At 37.9% G+C, this 16,011-nt stretch overlaps 1 protein-coding gene across 1 annotated transcript in view; it reads right to left on the reverse strand.

Moving 5' to 3' along the window:
• Window positions 1-16,011, reverse strand: part of Cdk13 (cyclin-dependent kinase 13) — a gene marked incomplete at its 5' end in the record, with an annotated part of 110,295 nt that extends 94,284 nt beyond the window's left edge. The window contains 1 exon segment of the mRNA XM_013521155.1: window positions 15,877-16,011. Within this exon segment, the coding sequence (XP_013376609.1) occupies window positions 15,877-16,011 (135 nt within the window).

Here is a 16,011-nt window from a genome sequence, read left to right on the forward strand (position 1 = left end):
TCCCAAGTCGAAAATCACTCAGTGAACTTTTAAAAAATGTACATCTGACCAGAGTATAATTTATGCTGGAGTCTCTCCCCTTTCCCATCTTCAATAGGCTATCCACACCCACGGCTTCATACTGTTTCCACCATGACACTCCCTTCTATGACCACTTGGTGTTCTCTGATATGACCCTACATTGTCCTTCTGTAAAGATCCTTATGATCACACAGGACCTCCTGGATAATTTAGGATAAACTCCCCATCTCAAAAGCTTTCATATAAATCACATGTACAAAATCCCTTTTGCCATGTTAAGTATCACAGCACAGGTTCCACAGAGTGTAACATCAGGATCTTTGGGGAACCACTATTTAGCCTCTTAGATTCTCAAGGCCACTGCTCCATTTCACCTCACCACTTCTCCCTTAGGCTGCATCACCTTTTAAAAAACTGACCCCTATCTTCAGTGATCCCAAATTCACTCATTTTACTCCCCTGCTTAGCAGATAATCCAACCTTCACAACTTCAAGCTCACAACCCCATTTCCAGGACCATCCGAAAAGCCTCTGGCACTTTGTATTTTCATCTGCCTTACCTTCTACCTCACCTTGGAGGGGTGCTCCTCCATCTCTCTAAAGCTTAAACCTCTATAATTTCTATTCCATCCTCTCTAGAATCTCACTTCACAGACTACTGCTCACAGACCACTGCTCACAGACCAAAAGCACAGCATCAACTGCATGCCTGTCAGAAATGCTGCATCTTAGGCCCTGACCCAGGACCTGTAGAATCAGAAGTTGCACTTTAACAAGATCCTGAAGTCTGAGAAGCACTCTGCTAGATTCCTCTGAAGAGTATAACTGGCTTAATGCATTACTTGGGACTTTAACCCTTTGCTGACCACTTCTACTTTCCCTCAAGCAATAACCAACTCTCTAAGACCTTAAAGCAAAACAAAACAAAATGAGCAGCTGATAGTACTTGACATTGTATCTTTATCTCTCCCTTCAATTACAGCCAAATTCTCCTTCCCCAAAATCTCCTCAAATTACAACATCTGGCTTAAACCCTCACTGAAATTACTAAAACCAATAATCTACCTTTCAAAAAAAAAAAACACAAGAAGAGCTCAGCTTCGTGACACACTCCTGTAGTACCAGCACTTGGGAGGCTGAGGCGGGAGGCTGAGGCAGGAGGCATGCCGTCATTTTTGACACCAGCCTGGGCTACATAGTGAGTTCAAGGCCAGTCTGAACTACATAGCAAGACTGTGTCTCGATTGATCAATCAATCAACTGATTGACAGGAAAATATTCATGTCTTTGATTACTATGCTGAATACTTTCTTAAAATTTTCCTAACCAGCCAGGCATAGTGATGCATGCCTGTAATCCCAGCACTCAAGAGGCTGAGCCAGTACTCCTGCAAATTCAAGTGTGCTACATAGTGAGTCCAAGGCCAGCAGGAACTCCAAAGTGACACATTGCCCCAAAAAGCAATTTTTTTCCTACCCTTTTCTACTACCTTACTTTTCCTGATTATTTTCTTACCTCTAAGGCTGTTTCTGCCTCTCACAGTACCATAACTTATTCTTATATACTAGCGTAAATGATCACCTAAATGTTCCCCTCCATCACCCTCCCTACTCCCAACTATGACACCTGTACCTTTAGAACAACAATGCAGCTACACTATTAAGACTTCCTTTCCCAACCAACGCCTTCTCAGACAGACCCTTTTCTTGGGCAATGGCACCCACTAAGTGAGAGTCCATGTCCTTTTCTGCCTTTCTCCTACCTCCAGCTGACCACCAAGTCCTACCAACTCTATATCTTGAGCATCTCTCCAGTTTTTCACTTCCTCCCAACAGTTACTATTCCACAGTAGGCCTATGTTTTCATACTTAGTCTAACACAAGTCTCTTTACCAGGTTCCCGCCTCAAATCTCCACTCATTCCAACTCACTCTCTATGCTGCAACCTGAGTAATCCTTCAATTTCCCCTCTACCAAAACTCTTTTGCTGTGGCATGCATACAGAGCCCTTGTCCAGGCATCCCAAAACACTGGAAATGCCAAGCCTAGAATCTTTGTCTCACACACTTTGCTCTGCCTTCTTTATCTGCTAAACAAAAAAACCCTGTTTCTCTGCACAAAGTCCATCATGTCTATGAAGTCTCTCCTTATTATACTAGATTACTAGAGATTTTCTCTGCCCTATGACCCCACCCAACTTTGTTCTTATCTAATTAGAATAAAACTAATTAGATCAGCTATCTTCCCCAACTAGGCCGCAATCACTGCAGTTTCAGAGCCTAGACTTCTAGTTCACATCTGACAACTGTGGATATTCAATCTGACCAATTAGGTGCACTGCTGATGGTATTCCTACTGAATGGACTGACCTTCTCAACCTCCCATCAAGGTGCTGCCCAGTGTTCCCGTGTCTTTAAGCCCATGGGTTTGTCTCCTAAGAATACCCTCTTCTCCATTTCCTACTCGAAGACTGACTACACTACTCTACTAGTGCGAGGCCTAGTGAAGCATTCTGCCTTGTTCATAAAACCTTACTACTGATTCCCCCCTACAGGGAGCAAGTTCTCCTTTCTTTGAACACACATGACATTTCGCACCTTTTCTGTGACCTGCTACATCACTCTTAATTTTGGATTTTAGATGTTTACTACAAAATTAGCCTGTACCCTCTTTGAGAAGCAGGATCCACGTATAATTTATTTTCATACCATTCCACAGCCCATACATAGCTTACTATTACACAGATTGGCAGTTTTTTGCTGAATAAATAAATACACCACCCTGAACCTCACTGCCTACAAAGCACATTTATAGGCAGTTTTCATTTAATTTACTCATCTTAGCAACCAAAGTACAGAAAAATCATGAGTTACTGAGACAAAGAAGGTTAGTAAATTTAGAGCTATGAAGAGGTAGAGTCAATTCTCAAGGGCAAAACTTCCGATTCAAAGCCTGGCACTATTTATTGCTACCACGATGTACTCTTTCCCCTCTGTTTATCTAATTTTTACCTATCTTTCACTACTCTAGTTAAATTCTAACCTCTGTACTTCCCATCTCCTGAAATCACATAGTACATATTGCCTTGTATTCTGTGTCTTTGTCTTTCAAAAACATAAATTGGGCCAGGTCTGATGGCATATCTGTAATCCCAACTCCTTCTGAGGAATGAGGTATGAAAATCCCAGCCTGACCAACTTAGCAAGACTTATCTCAAAATAAAATAAAATAGGCAAGCAAGGGATATATCTCAAGAATTCTCTGGGTTCAATCCCCAACACACACATACATACACACACAGATTCTTACTACACATAGAATAAAAACGAAACTCCTTATAGTGCCCACAAAGCCTAAACTGTCTCCCACCTTTATTACACCCTAACTCACCAGGCTCTAGGCATGTCTGTCCTCTTCTCTGTTAAGAAATCCAAGCTTTTTCCTGATTTAGTGCCATAGTATGTACTGTTGTCTTTCCCTGGACTGTGTATGTCATCACATAGCTTTTTCTAGTCATTCTAAAATTAATGTAGATAGTACTCTTTATGAAACACTGTCCAAAGGTTTCTTCAGGTAGAGTATATGAGGCAAATATGATAAATCACTGCACAACGCTATAAAACAGGAGATTTCCTCTTTTTCTAGCCCCTAGAATAGTAATAGATAGTTATATATGTTATGACAGGGTCAACCAAGACACACTACAATTTTTATTGACACCAAAACCTAGACTGTGAAGGACATAGTCAGGATTTGGGCGCGTGTGGGGAGGGGGCTTTTTTTTGGGAAGTGGGTTCTCACTGTGTAGGCCAGGCTGGCCCTGCACTTGCAGCAATCCTCCTGCCTCAGACTCCAGAGTGCTGGTATTAGAGGCATGTGCCACCACGCCCGGCCTCTGTTTCATGTTTTTACAGTATGAGAGAGTCACATACTTGGTAGGCACTCTATTACTGAGCTACATTACCAGCCAGACATTATTTTAGATGAAAAAAAAAAAACTAGCTGTTTAACCAGGCACAATGGTACATACCTGTAATCCCAACTACTGTACATAGGAGGACAGAGCAGGAGGATTATAAATTCAAGGCTAGCCTGGGCAGTTTAGCAAGATTCTATCACAAAATTATAAAGAGCTGGGACAGGTGTAGTTCAGTGGTAGAGCTCCACTGGATCTAATCCTCAGGAACACGAACCCTAAATGTTTATTTTAAAAATCCACAGCTAAATATCTTGTGGAGAAAGACTAAATGGTTTTCCTCCACAATCAAGAATAAGGCAAGAAAGACAACTCTTGCCACTCCAATACTATACTAAAGGCGCTAATAATTGCAGTTTGGCAAGAAAAATAAAAAATGGAACCTAGACTTGAAAGAAAGAAGTAAAATTATCTCTATTTTTCAGGTATCACAATCTTCTATGGAAAAAAATCCTAAAGGATACACTAAAAACATTGAAGGATACACTAAAAAAATTAAGAACTAAAAGTGAGTCAGCAAGGTAGTAGTATATATGCTAAGTGGAGAAAAAGCAACAACTGCAGTTCTATATTCTAGAAATGAACATCAAAATGAAAAGAATACCCATCAGAAAAGCCTTAAAAAGAATAAAATACCTAAGAATTTTAACAAAAGTGCCAGGCCTACATCCTGAAAACCACAAAACACTGGAAGACATTAAGGAAAATTTAAACAAGGGAATAACATCCCCTGTTCATGTATCAGATGACTTAATACTGTTTTAAAATGATAATACTGGGGCTGGGGATTTAGCTCACCGGCAAAAGCGCCTGCCTGGCAAGCGCAAGGTCGTGAGTTTGGTTCCCGGTACCGGAGAAAAACCAAAAAAACCAAAAAAAAAAAAATAAAAAATAAAATGATAATACTCCTCAGATTTACCCATACACTGACTACTCTCTAGCAGAATCCCAGCTGGGCTTTTTTTTTTTTTTTAATGCAATAATTGGTAAACTGATTGTAAAACGAAGTGGAAATGCAAACACACACAAACACACACACAACCAACCTGCAAATAGTCCAAACAATCTTTATGAACACCAAAGAAGATATACTTCCTGATTTCAAAAATTACCACCAAGTTCAAGTAAAGCAAAACTATCAGGTGCTGGTATGCTAAGGGACATGAATCAATAGACCTTACACTACAAAAAGAAAACCTCAGTTACTTTCAGTTGATTTTCAGCAAGGATCCCAAGACAAGTTAATGGAAAAAGAAAAATATTTTCAACAGATGGTGCTACAGGCAAAAGAACACGGACCTCCTTCTCTCACCATACACAAAAGCAACTCAAAATGGATTCAAGGGCTAAAATTGTAATACTTTTAGAGCAATGTACAAGGACAAGTCTGTGTAAATACGGATCATCAAAGTCTTAGATGATACCAAAAGTACAAGCCATAAAACAAACACACTAGACTTCATCAAAATAAAATGTTTGTGTTTTAACGGACAGCATCAACAAAGTGATAGAATGGGAAAATATTTGCAAATTATACATTGGATAAAGGACTTACATCCAGTAAAGATACAGCAAGAACACAACCAATTTTAAATGGGCAACAGATTTAGATAGATGCTTCTCTAAAAAAGATAAAATGGCCAGAAACACAGGTAAGTTTAACTTCATTCATCAGTCACTAGAGAAATGCAAGTTAAAACCTTAACAAGATGACTTCAAACACCAAGGCGGCTATAATCAACCAACTTCTATCATTGATGTAGACAAGTGGAACCCTGAAGTCAATGCTTGTTTGAGTGTAAAATTGATGCAACCACTTCAGAGAAGAGTGGCAGTTCCTCAAAATGTTACACACAGAATTACTCCATGATCTGATAATCCTAGGAATATACTCCATGGAAATAAGAATATATGCTCATGAAAAAAATATAAATGTTCCTAACAGCAACAATCATAATAGCAAAAAAAAAAAATTAACCCAGATGTCCACCAACTAACCATACAAGTAAGGTGGTATTGTCCATATAGTGGGAACATTATTTCCCCACAAAAAGGATAAGGTACTTCATGATTAAAGAAGCCAGTCACAGAAGACCCTGCATTATATGAGTCCACTTAAATAAAATGGCCAAAAAGATAAATCCACAGAGACATAAAGTAGATTCATGCTTGTCAGGAGGTAGAGGAGATGGGAATGGGAGAGTGACTGCTCATGGTCATGAATTTTTTTCTGAGATGACTAAAATGCTCTAAAATTATGTGATGGATGGACACTCTGAAGGTAACATAAACCAGTGAACTGTATTACTCAAGAATAAATTGGGAGGGGCTGGGGATCAGCGGCACAGCGCCTGCCTGGCAAGCACAAGGTCCTGAGTTCAATTCCCGGTGGGCGGCGGGGAGTTGGGCTACGAATAAATTGGGAGCACAACACTGTGGCAAACGCCTGTATTCCCAACTACTTCGGAGGCTGAGGCAAGAAGCTCACTGGAGCCCAGGAGTTCAAGGTCACCTTAGGCAACCCAGTGAAATGCTGTTTCTAATTAATTAATTAATTAATTTTAAAAATAAACAAATGATATAGTATATGAACCACACATCAACAAAGACGTTATTTCCAAAAACAGAAAAAAATAATAAAACTGAAATAATTTGTATTCATTCTAAAAGTAGACTTCCTTTCCTTTAGGTTCATTATGACATATACATTATAAATAAACATCAAAACAACAACACATGGCTGACTTTTTGCAAATTCGCTCAAACAGGTTCTAGTCCACTGAGTGTGAACTGCTTGCCTTTGAGTTTCACTGAACCATGCCCTCAGATGTTTCAGAAGTGAAAAAACGTAAGTCAGTAAGAGAGAAGAGAACCTTATCCCTGATTTGCACAAAGACACATACTTTAGTCTCTTTCTAGTTAGTATCAATTGCTGGTTACCTATTATCACATGCTGTGGTAGGAGCTAAAGAGACACTTAAGACTAAAAAAGAATCTCACAGGACTTAAAATCAAGTGACTGAAATAAAAACAAAATATTATGGAAATTCTCATCAAACTGTGAAAAACCAGAAGTGGAACAAATCCAAATTGTGGGGGGAAAAAACTGTCAATTTAGGATTCTATACCTAGCAAAAATATCTCTGAAGAATCAGAGTACATCCATGACAGTATACCTACATTGTAAGAATTGACTCCTCTGGCCAGAGAAAAAGGGTATTGTAAATTTGGATTTACTCAAAGGAATAAAGACTACTTGAAAAAAAAATATTTAAATATAAAAGACTCTATACTTTAAAATTCTTTGTCTATATATAACATACATGTATCATACACATCTAGAAATAAAGTACATGACAAAATAGTACAAGAAAATAAACTACACTATTGTGATATTACATTGTACATGAATGGAGACTGACAAAACTGTAAAACCAAGGAAAAATATTTGTGAATGAATTAGACAAAGAATCTCCATCTTTTTGGGGGGCAGGTGATAGGTAAAAATGGTATCTCAATTGTTTCTCAGCCTTTTGGCTAAGATCAAGTGCAAAAATGGTACCTCGGTTCATGAACTTCTTTTCATGATTCTGGTCGCTAACCAAATTGCAAGAAAACAGTATCAAATTCAATGGTTAGACTCAATGTTGACCTTATGGGGAAATCTGATTCAGTTCTCATCCAATTCAGTCTTCAACCAGAATGATGGAAAGAATTAAGTTCATAAACCGAGGTACCACTGTGTATCACAAAAGAAAAAAAAATGCTAAGTTGTACTTCATACAAATTTTTAAAAATTTTGCCCTTCCAAACTACCTTTAAGGAGAACAAGCCACAGCCTAAGAAAACTTGTGTAAAACATGTATCTGTACCTAGAATAGGTACAAAACTCTTACAACAACCAATCCAATCTCCACTGTACAATATGGAAAAAAAACAATTTGAGACACTTCATAGAAGATATGAAGTACAAATAAGCATATGGAAGTATGTTCAATATTATTCACTGTTAAAGAATCACAAACACAATCATCATGAGGTACACAGCCACTAAAATTGCTAAAATCAAGGACTGACAAAAAATGAACTCTCCGTGAGGACATGAAGCATCTGGAATGCTCATACACTGAGCAGAATGGGGCAGCTATTTGGAAAACAGTCTGGCATTTTACAAAGTCAAACATTCAACATACAATATAGCAATCCCATTCCTAACTTACTCAAGAGAAACAAAAACAAAAGACCTATATTCAAGTGATCAGTAGTCTCAGTCAAAAGTTTCATTGAAGACTTCAGTCATAAGACCTGAAATTATGAAAGTATTGAAGAAAACATAAAGGGAAGGTACATAACACTAGAGTTGGCAAAGATTTCTTGGTTCTGACCCAAAATGCACAGGCAACAAAGACAAAAATAAATGGATTGCATCAAACTAAATAAGCTTCTGCACAGTAAAGGACACAAATAATAGGAAAAAAAAAAAAAAAGAAAAACAATAAAACACCAATCCACTGTTTTGAGAAAAAAACAATTTACAAACTATAATTCCGGTAAGAGGCTAACATCCAATATATGTAAGAAACTCAACTTGCCAGGCATGGTGGCACTCACCTGTAACCCCAGCACTCAGAAGGCTGAAGCAGGAGGATGGCTGCCAATTAGGCCACCCTGGGCTACACAGTGAGTTCAAGGCCAGCCTGGAATACAGAGCAAGACTCTGTCTCAAAAACAAAACCCAAAACACTTTAGCAACTCAAATGAAAGAAAATGCAACTTAAAAATAGGCAAAGGACCTAATATATCTCAGAAGATATACAACTGGCCAACATATACATGAAAAAATGCTTGTCATCATTAATTATAATAGAAATGCAAACTAAAAGTGAATGAGGTATCACTTCACACCTGTCAGGATAGCTATTATCAGAATGAGGAAATAAAAGTGCAGTATATAGGTTCCTCAAAAAAGTAAAAATAGAACTACCATGTGATTCAGCACTCCCACTTATGACAAATCCAAAAGCACTGCAATCAGAATGCCAAAGAAATATCTGTGTTCCTTTGTAGTATTCGCAAGAGCTAAGAGATGGAAGTAAACTGTTAGTATCCCTTATCAGACAAATCGATAAAATGTGGCATACATAAAAAGTGGAATATTACCCAAACTTAAAGAAAAAAGAAACAATTCCTGTCTTGCATCGTGCATGAACTGGAGGAGAGTACGCTAAATGAAATAAGACTGGCACAACAGAAAGACAACAACCACATGATTTCACTGTTACCCAAAATCTAAAGAAGTTCTGCTTAACTTTTCAGAACTCTATACAACTTTCCAGAACATCTGCAGAAGTAAAGAAAAGAATGGTGCTTAACAGAAGCTAGAAGAGGATGGTCAGGGAAAGATGTTGCTCAAAAGGGACGGTTGTAGTTAGAAGAGTTAGTGATTTACTGCACAGAACAATGACCATAATAATAATGCAGCATACACTTCAAAATTTCTGAAATTAGGTTTTTAAATGTTTTCACCACAAAAAATTAAAGGTGATGAAGTCATTCCAAAACATATTGTACCCTATAAATACATACAGTATGTATCAATTAAAAAGAGAATTTAAGGAAAAGAATTTCACTCTAAATATTTTATAGAAACTGACAGAATCAGGGTCTTGGGGAGATAGCTCAGCAGCACAGTGCCTGCCTGGCAAGCGCAAGGTCCTGAGTTTGATTCCTGATACCAAAGAAAGAAAGAAAATGATAAAATCAATATTAAAGGCAAAAAACTGGGCCAGCTTGAAAAAAAACCCACAAACAAGCAGATAATTGTGCCCTTACCTACAGCACTCCCAAAAAACATTGAGTGGAATAAAGGTTTCTATAAAGGTCTTACAGAACAAGGCATTCATTAGAACTGGAGAGAGAGAAACGATGAGTATTACTTTTGATACCAGCTACCTAGAAGAAACTAATTCCACTTCCACAATATGACTGAAAAATATGGTATTTAAAAAATTTTTAGAGATTACAGTATTATAGTAAAACATGCACTGCCATTAACCCTCTCAAAATACTCCCCCTCTCCTTTGGTTTGAACGCACTTGTTCCATTATTCTTAGTACTTTTCTGAAGTACTTCTAAAAGTCCTCGTCTGTGAGGGTCTGTAGTTGCACTGTTGTGGCTGCTTAGATGTCTTAAATTCAGTGAAAAATGTTTCTCTTTGATGGTCGTTTTGACTTTGAGGAAGAGCCAAAAGTCACACAGTGCCAGATCCTGTGAATAAGGTGGGTGAAGTCACACAATCATGTTCTCATGAGCCTGCCTTTCCATTGGATGGCACTCAGCAGCATTTAGTGAGTTTTTATCCTTGTATAGACACTCTGAAAGAGAACTTCCAGAACTGCTTCAGAAAGTGACAAGAATAATGGAATAAGTATGTTCAAGGCAAGGGACAGTACTTTGGGAGGAATTAATAGCAACGTGTCTTTTACGGTCATAATTTAAATTTTAAATATTCATATATTTTGATCACACCTAGTAAACACACATAGTAAGGTTAACAAAGTCATAATGCAACAAAAATTCATTATCTCTAATGAACAGAGCTCTTCTAATTTAATAAGAAAAACAAACAAAAAATAAATAAATAAATTAGAACATCCAAGGAACAGTTTAAAACATATTCAAACTCACTAGATATCAGACATGCAAATAAAAATAATAAAATGCAGTATCTAACAACTGGAAGTGTTGGTGAAACTGTAGAAATGGACACTTCCATACTGTTGAGAAGGTAAAAGCCTTTAAAGGAGCAATCTGACAGTGCATCAAAATTACAAATATGCAGACTACCTCTGACTCACTAATTTTACCCCTAACAACTCCAAAGAAGAGAAAGTAATGGGGAAAATGCACAGAAATGTAACTGCTATTAACATATACACGTAACAAAAATAAAGGGGCTGGGGTTTAACTCAGCAGCACAGCGCCTGCCTAGCAAGTGCAACGTTGTGAGGTCGATTCCCAGTACCGGAAAACAAAACAAAACAAAACAAAGAAAAGAGTTCTTCATCAAAGTGGATTTGGCCAAACAAGTCATGCTATACTCATACAATACAATACTAGGACCCAATAAAAAGAATAAACTATGGAGTAATAGGGTACAAAACACCATTGTAGTATATCCCCATTTATGTAAAATCATTATGTCCTTATACATACGTTCATAAAGAAGTCTAGAGGAATGCGCTTCAAAATGTCAATGTTGATCACCTCAGGTGTTTGGATTCAACTTTTCAGCATTAACCGAAAATGTCTACTATGCGTCTCTACTGTCTTTGGAAACAAGTCAAAACTAGGTAATCAAGAGCACTCTCAGGCCGGGGATATAGTTCAAAGGCAAAGTGCATGCCTGGCAAGACCAAGGTCCTGAGTTCGATTCTCAGTAGCAAAAATAAGTAAATAAATAAATCAATAAATAAAAGATAAAAAGAGCAGCATCAAAAAATATAAGTGACTCCAAGAGTTGAAATACTTTAACCTTAGATAACTGTGAGTGAAAGTGTCTCTATGCAACTGAAAGTAAAGAACCCAGGAGGCAGGTAACCAATCTACACTTTCAGTTCTTCACTACCCTTTCATTTCTACTTTAGGACAATTCCAGTCTTTCCCTACATTTATCCTTTAATATAAATCCAGTTCATCTTCCTAATATGTTAATAACATAGTGCAAACATGAACTAATAGAAGTTAAAGATAGGCTAACAACACTAGATTCTCCCACAATTTAGACACGTAGAAATTGAAGAGCAAAATCTCTCCAAACAAGTAATCCTTGATTCTAGATTGATACAAAAGCAAAAACTTTCAACACCACTCCAACATTTACAAATCTCCATATACAAAACAAAAACACCCAAACCAAAAATAACAAAACAAGTACCAGAAAAAGCACCACATAAGGGAAAAGATTACAAGTATCTTACATTTGGTTATTAAGCAACATTCACTCCCAACAGATTTTTCAAATACAGCACAATTTTTTAGAGTTGGGAAATAAAAAAAATATAATCTATTCAGAAAATTTCTACCTTAAAGAGTAATTCAAACTCGCCAACAAAAACCAGATTATTTATCTTGACCAGTACAACATAGTGCAAATATACACAGTAGGTCTGAATTTATTCCGTTTGTGCTGATGTGACTAGCAGCACTCTCTACTCACTGTAGTAACATACAAGCAAGAAGCAGGAGGTTCTTAAATTTCCTAGCAAATAAATCACAACAATTATTTCCCCAAACCTAGAATATGTATGAATGAAATCAGCAAGTACAGAAATCCAACTGGTATCTGTGCAGACTGGCTGCCATTACCCTGTAAAAAACAAAATGTATTTAAACTAAGGAAACCTCTAATAAAAATGTTAGGGAAAAAGTCCAAGATTTAAATCTCATTGTTCAGGCTGGGGAGCCAGCTCAGCGGCACAAACACCTGCCTGGCAAGTGCAAGGTCCTGAGTTCGATTTCCCGCACCAAAACAAAACACACACACAAAACACTAAATCTTATTGTTCATATAAACTACAAATTAGGACTGTGTGGTACAGATCACAGGTGGAAAGCTTGCCTGGAGAGCTACATGACCTGGGTTCAAGCGCCAGCACCACAAAACAAAACAAACATAATTGAAGACAAAAGAGCAGCCTACATCGTCAGAAAAAATTTTTTAAGGGTATTCAAAATGCTGAAAAATGATCATGGAATAGTAATAACCAAATGCATTACATTTTAGTGAAACACATCACTAGGTGAGGTGACCACCTCTCACAAATGTTACCAGCTGAGGACCTATACGAAACAATACTAAGAACACGTTCTTTCAAATCAGCCCAAAATCTGAATCCAAGCTGACCTTGGAACAAACCACTTAACTTTTTGGAGCTTCTGTTTTTCAATCTATCAACGGGAATGTTTCCAACTAACACAAGGGTTTCGGGGTAAAAGCATGTTAGGCATTCATCAATGCCTAGCCCACAATCAAACACTACAAACACTGCCATTCTCTTCCTTTCCTAAGTAGTCCCTCTTTTTTTGTATCTTACACTTACTATAGGGCTAACCAGTATGATTATGTGACTTTGCACACCTTAATAATCAAGTAGTAAAGGAAATACGATAAGTAGTCTACACTTGGGGAAAAGTAAAGCTAAGGGGCTGATGAATGCGTAAGCTGAGGACTGAAGAGTAATAAAAATAAAAGCAACTTATTAAGTAGGAGTCACTAAAATGGAGAGGATTTATTCCAGGACACAACACCCAAAAAAAAAAATACTACCAAGGTTCCAATACTGTTTTGAATGCATGCGAATTTCCTTAAAATTATCTACACTGATAATTCATTAATATGTAAACTCTATGGGCTGGAAAAAGATCACACTGCTATTTCCCACAGCACAACATATGGTCTATATTAAATACTCTCTTAAATAAAGTATGCAATCCAGATCCACAATAATAGTGTGTATGCTCAGAAAACTACACCATTCCTTCATTTACCTATTACAACGATCTATTAAAAACCTATATATGGTCAAATACACCATGGTGCACTGGAAAATCAATGGTGGACAAAACAGGCCAGATGCCTCCATGGAGTATATAATCTGGCAGTTTATTCCTGAAAGAACATAGGCTACTTACCACAACTATGAAATTCTAGAAGTAAATAAAACTTTGCATTAAGTTGGACATGTGAGTTCAATCATTGTTCCTAAACACTGACAATCTTAAAAAATTTTTCAAGTTTCTCAATTATTTTAGCTGTTAATTCTGGGCTCCACATTTTAAGGATGTACGATATTATACAATGTAAAATAAAAACAAAACCCGAAAACCGTACATTATAAAAAATGAGTTTTAGTTGTCAATAAGACTCAGAAGACATGGCAAATGTCTTCACACTTGCTGTATACTATTCCAAATTAAACTTGAAAGTAACAAGGAAATGGATTTGTTTCAACATAATGAATTCTAACAATTCAAGCCAGTCAACAATAATTCGACCATCTTAGATTTCTGTAGGCCTATAATATCTTACAAAAGACAGACTTTCGTTTACACAAAATAATTTTTTTTTTAAATCTCCCTATCACAGTTTAGAAAACTGAGGCTTCAAGAATTTTACTCAGAAACTGGGAAGCCAGTACCAGAACTCGAATCCAACATCTAATGGAACAGGCTGCCTCACAGCAATCTGCTTCCCACTTCTAGATGTATTCAGGCATACACCAAATGGCCATCTGTCAGGAATATTGGCCAAGAATATTCAAAAGTTCTTCCAAACCCAATCCTTTCAAAAACACTGGTGGTCAATACACACACCAAGATTCATTAATGACCGCTCCTTTAGATTTTTAAACTTCAAGTTCCCTGAGGACAAGGACTCTACCTTTCTTCCCTGCTATACTCCTGTCCTTAAAACATTTGAGTGTAAAAGTGCTCAAAAATTATTTGTTAAATATGGACAGTCCTAACAATACAAACCACTACTACATAATACATACATAAACACGTATCACCATTATACAATAAAGAATTTTGCTTAAGTACCTAGCAACTAGTAAGTACAAAATCCATTCTTAAAATTGCTATCTAAAAAGTCCTGACACTTAACCTAATGAGTTTTTACAAGACACTCAACTGTAAAAACTGAAAACCATTTGGTAATCCTAAAATACCATAGTTTAAAGGAAAATATAACACTTGTAAATGAAAACGCGAAATTTGAAGCTGTCGATGACATTCGTTAGGTGTGCTTGAACACTGTAAGAATGAAAAAATGTATAGATCTTTTCGTTTAAATACAAACAGCGATTTCTACTCACATCTTTACGGTTACTGGTTGACACTTCCAAGAGCGCAAATTTTACAGGTACATCTGCTGTACAGTACTGAGACTTGACAGAGCCAATACCCAGAGGTATTCAGCAACCACTTGGCATTACCAACACCAACGTGAAAATAACAGCAATCCAAATGTTAAAGGCCCAGAATGGCCAGATATTTTAAGACACGTAAGGACCTACAAAAACCTACAGCATACTCAAGTCCGTTTTAATTTATTCTTGCTTAACGGGTATCTCCCAATATACACGTTTTATGGAAAATACCACTGTACAAATAAGCAAACCCTAACAGCTACGTAAATTCTACCGCAATTTCACCAGATTAAATTATACCCATTGATATATTCTGAACGAAGATGCTAATATAAAAAAGTCTAGTTAATTAAACGGTGAGCAGTTTCAGGTTTACCATACGAGGACGTACTAACGCATTCTCTTACCCTGTGTCGCACCACCTGGATCTACATTGTTACCGACAAATGGATGTGATCACAACCCAACAGAGAAACCACAACCTCGTCATTTTTCCTACTTTTTAAAATGAAGCCCTCGCAAGGTCAGATAAAAAGCGATCTCACACAACAGTACCACAAAGTCACTCCTCATCCTCACAATCTGTTACTGTCAACCTCTGTTTCAGGGTAGCTCCCCTACTAAAGAATACATCAAGAAAAACCGCTTTTCCAGTTAACACCTTCCATCCACATCACACTGACATTGGTCCCAGGCTGACTACCCTTCCACCACCTCGCTCCCTGTGCTGCTGTACACTCCTAGACCAGCAAGGAACCTGTTCCTAAAGAGCTTTCAGAATCAGGGCACAGGGAGCCACCCCCGGGTGTACTCACGCCGACCCGGCTGGAGAAAAGCAAAGGGCAGACCGGAGAGAGCTGGTAGCGTACAAAAGCAACAAGTCTGAAACTCGCACTCTCCCTTCGCCGCCTCCCCGACCCCGGAGGGGTGTACCCGGAATCCAACTCACCTGAGCACCGGGCTGTAGGGGCTCCGCGAGCGCCGCCAGCTCCCGCCGCTGTAGGGGCTGGGGGACACGTCGCCGCCGCGCTCGTACGAGGACGCGCGGCTGTAGCTGCGCGAACGCCGGCGGTAGGGGCTGGGC

The sequence above is a fragment of the Chinchilla lanigera genome, unplaced genomic scaffold (assembly GCF_000276665.1).
Source record: "Chinchilla lanigera isolate Chin_1 unplaced genomic scaffold, ChiLan1.0 scaffold00059, whole genome shotgun sequence".
Taxonomy (NCBI): domain Eukaryota; kingdom Metazoa; phylum Chordata; class Mammalia; order Rodentia; family Chinchillidae; genus Chinchilla; species Chinchilla lanigera.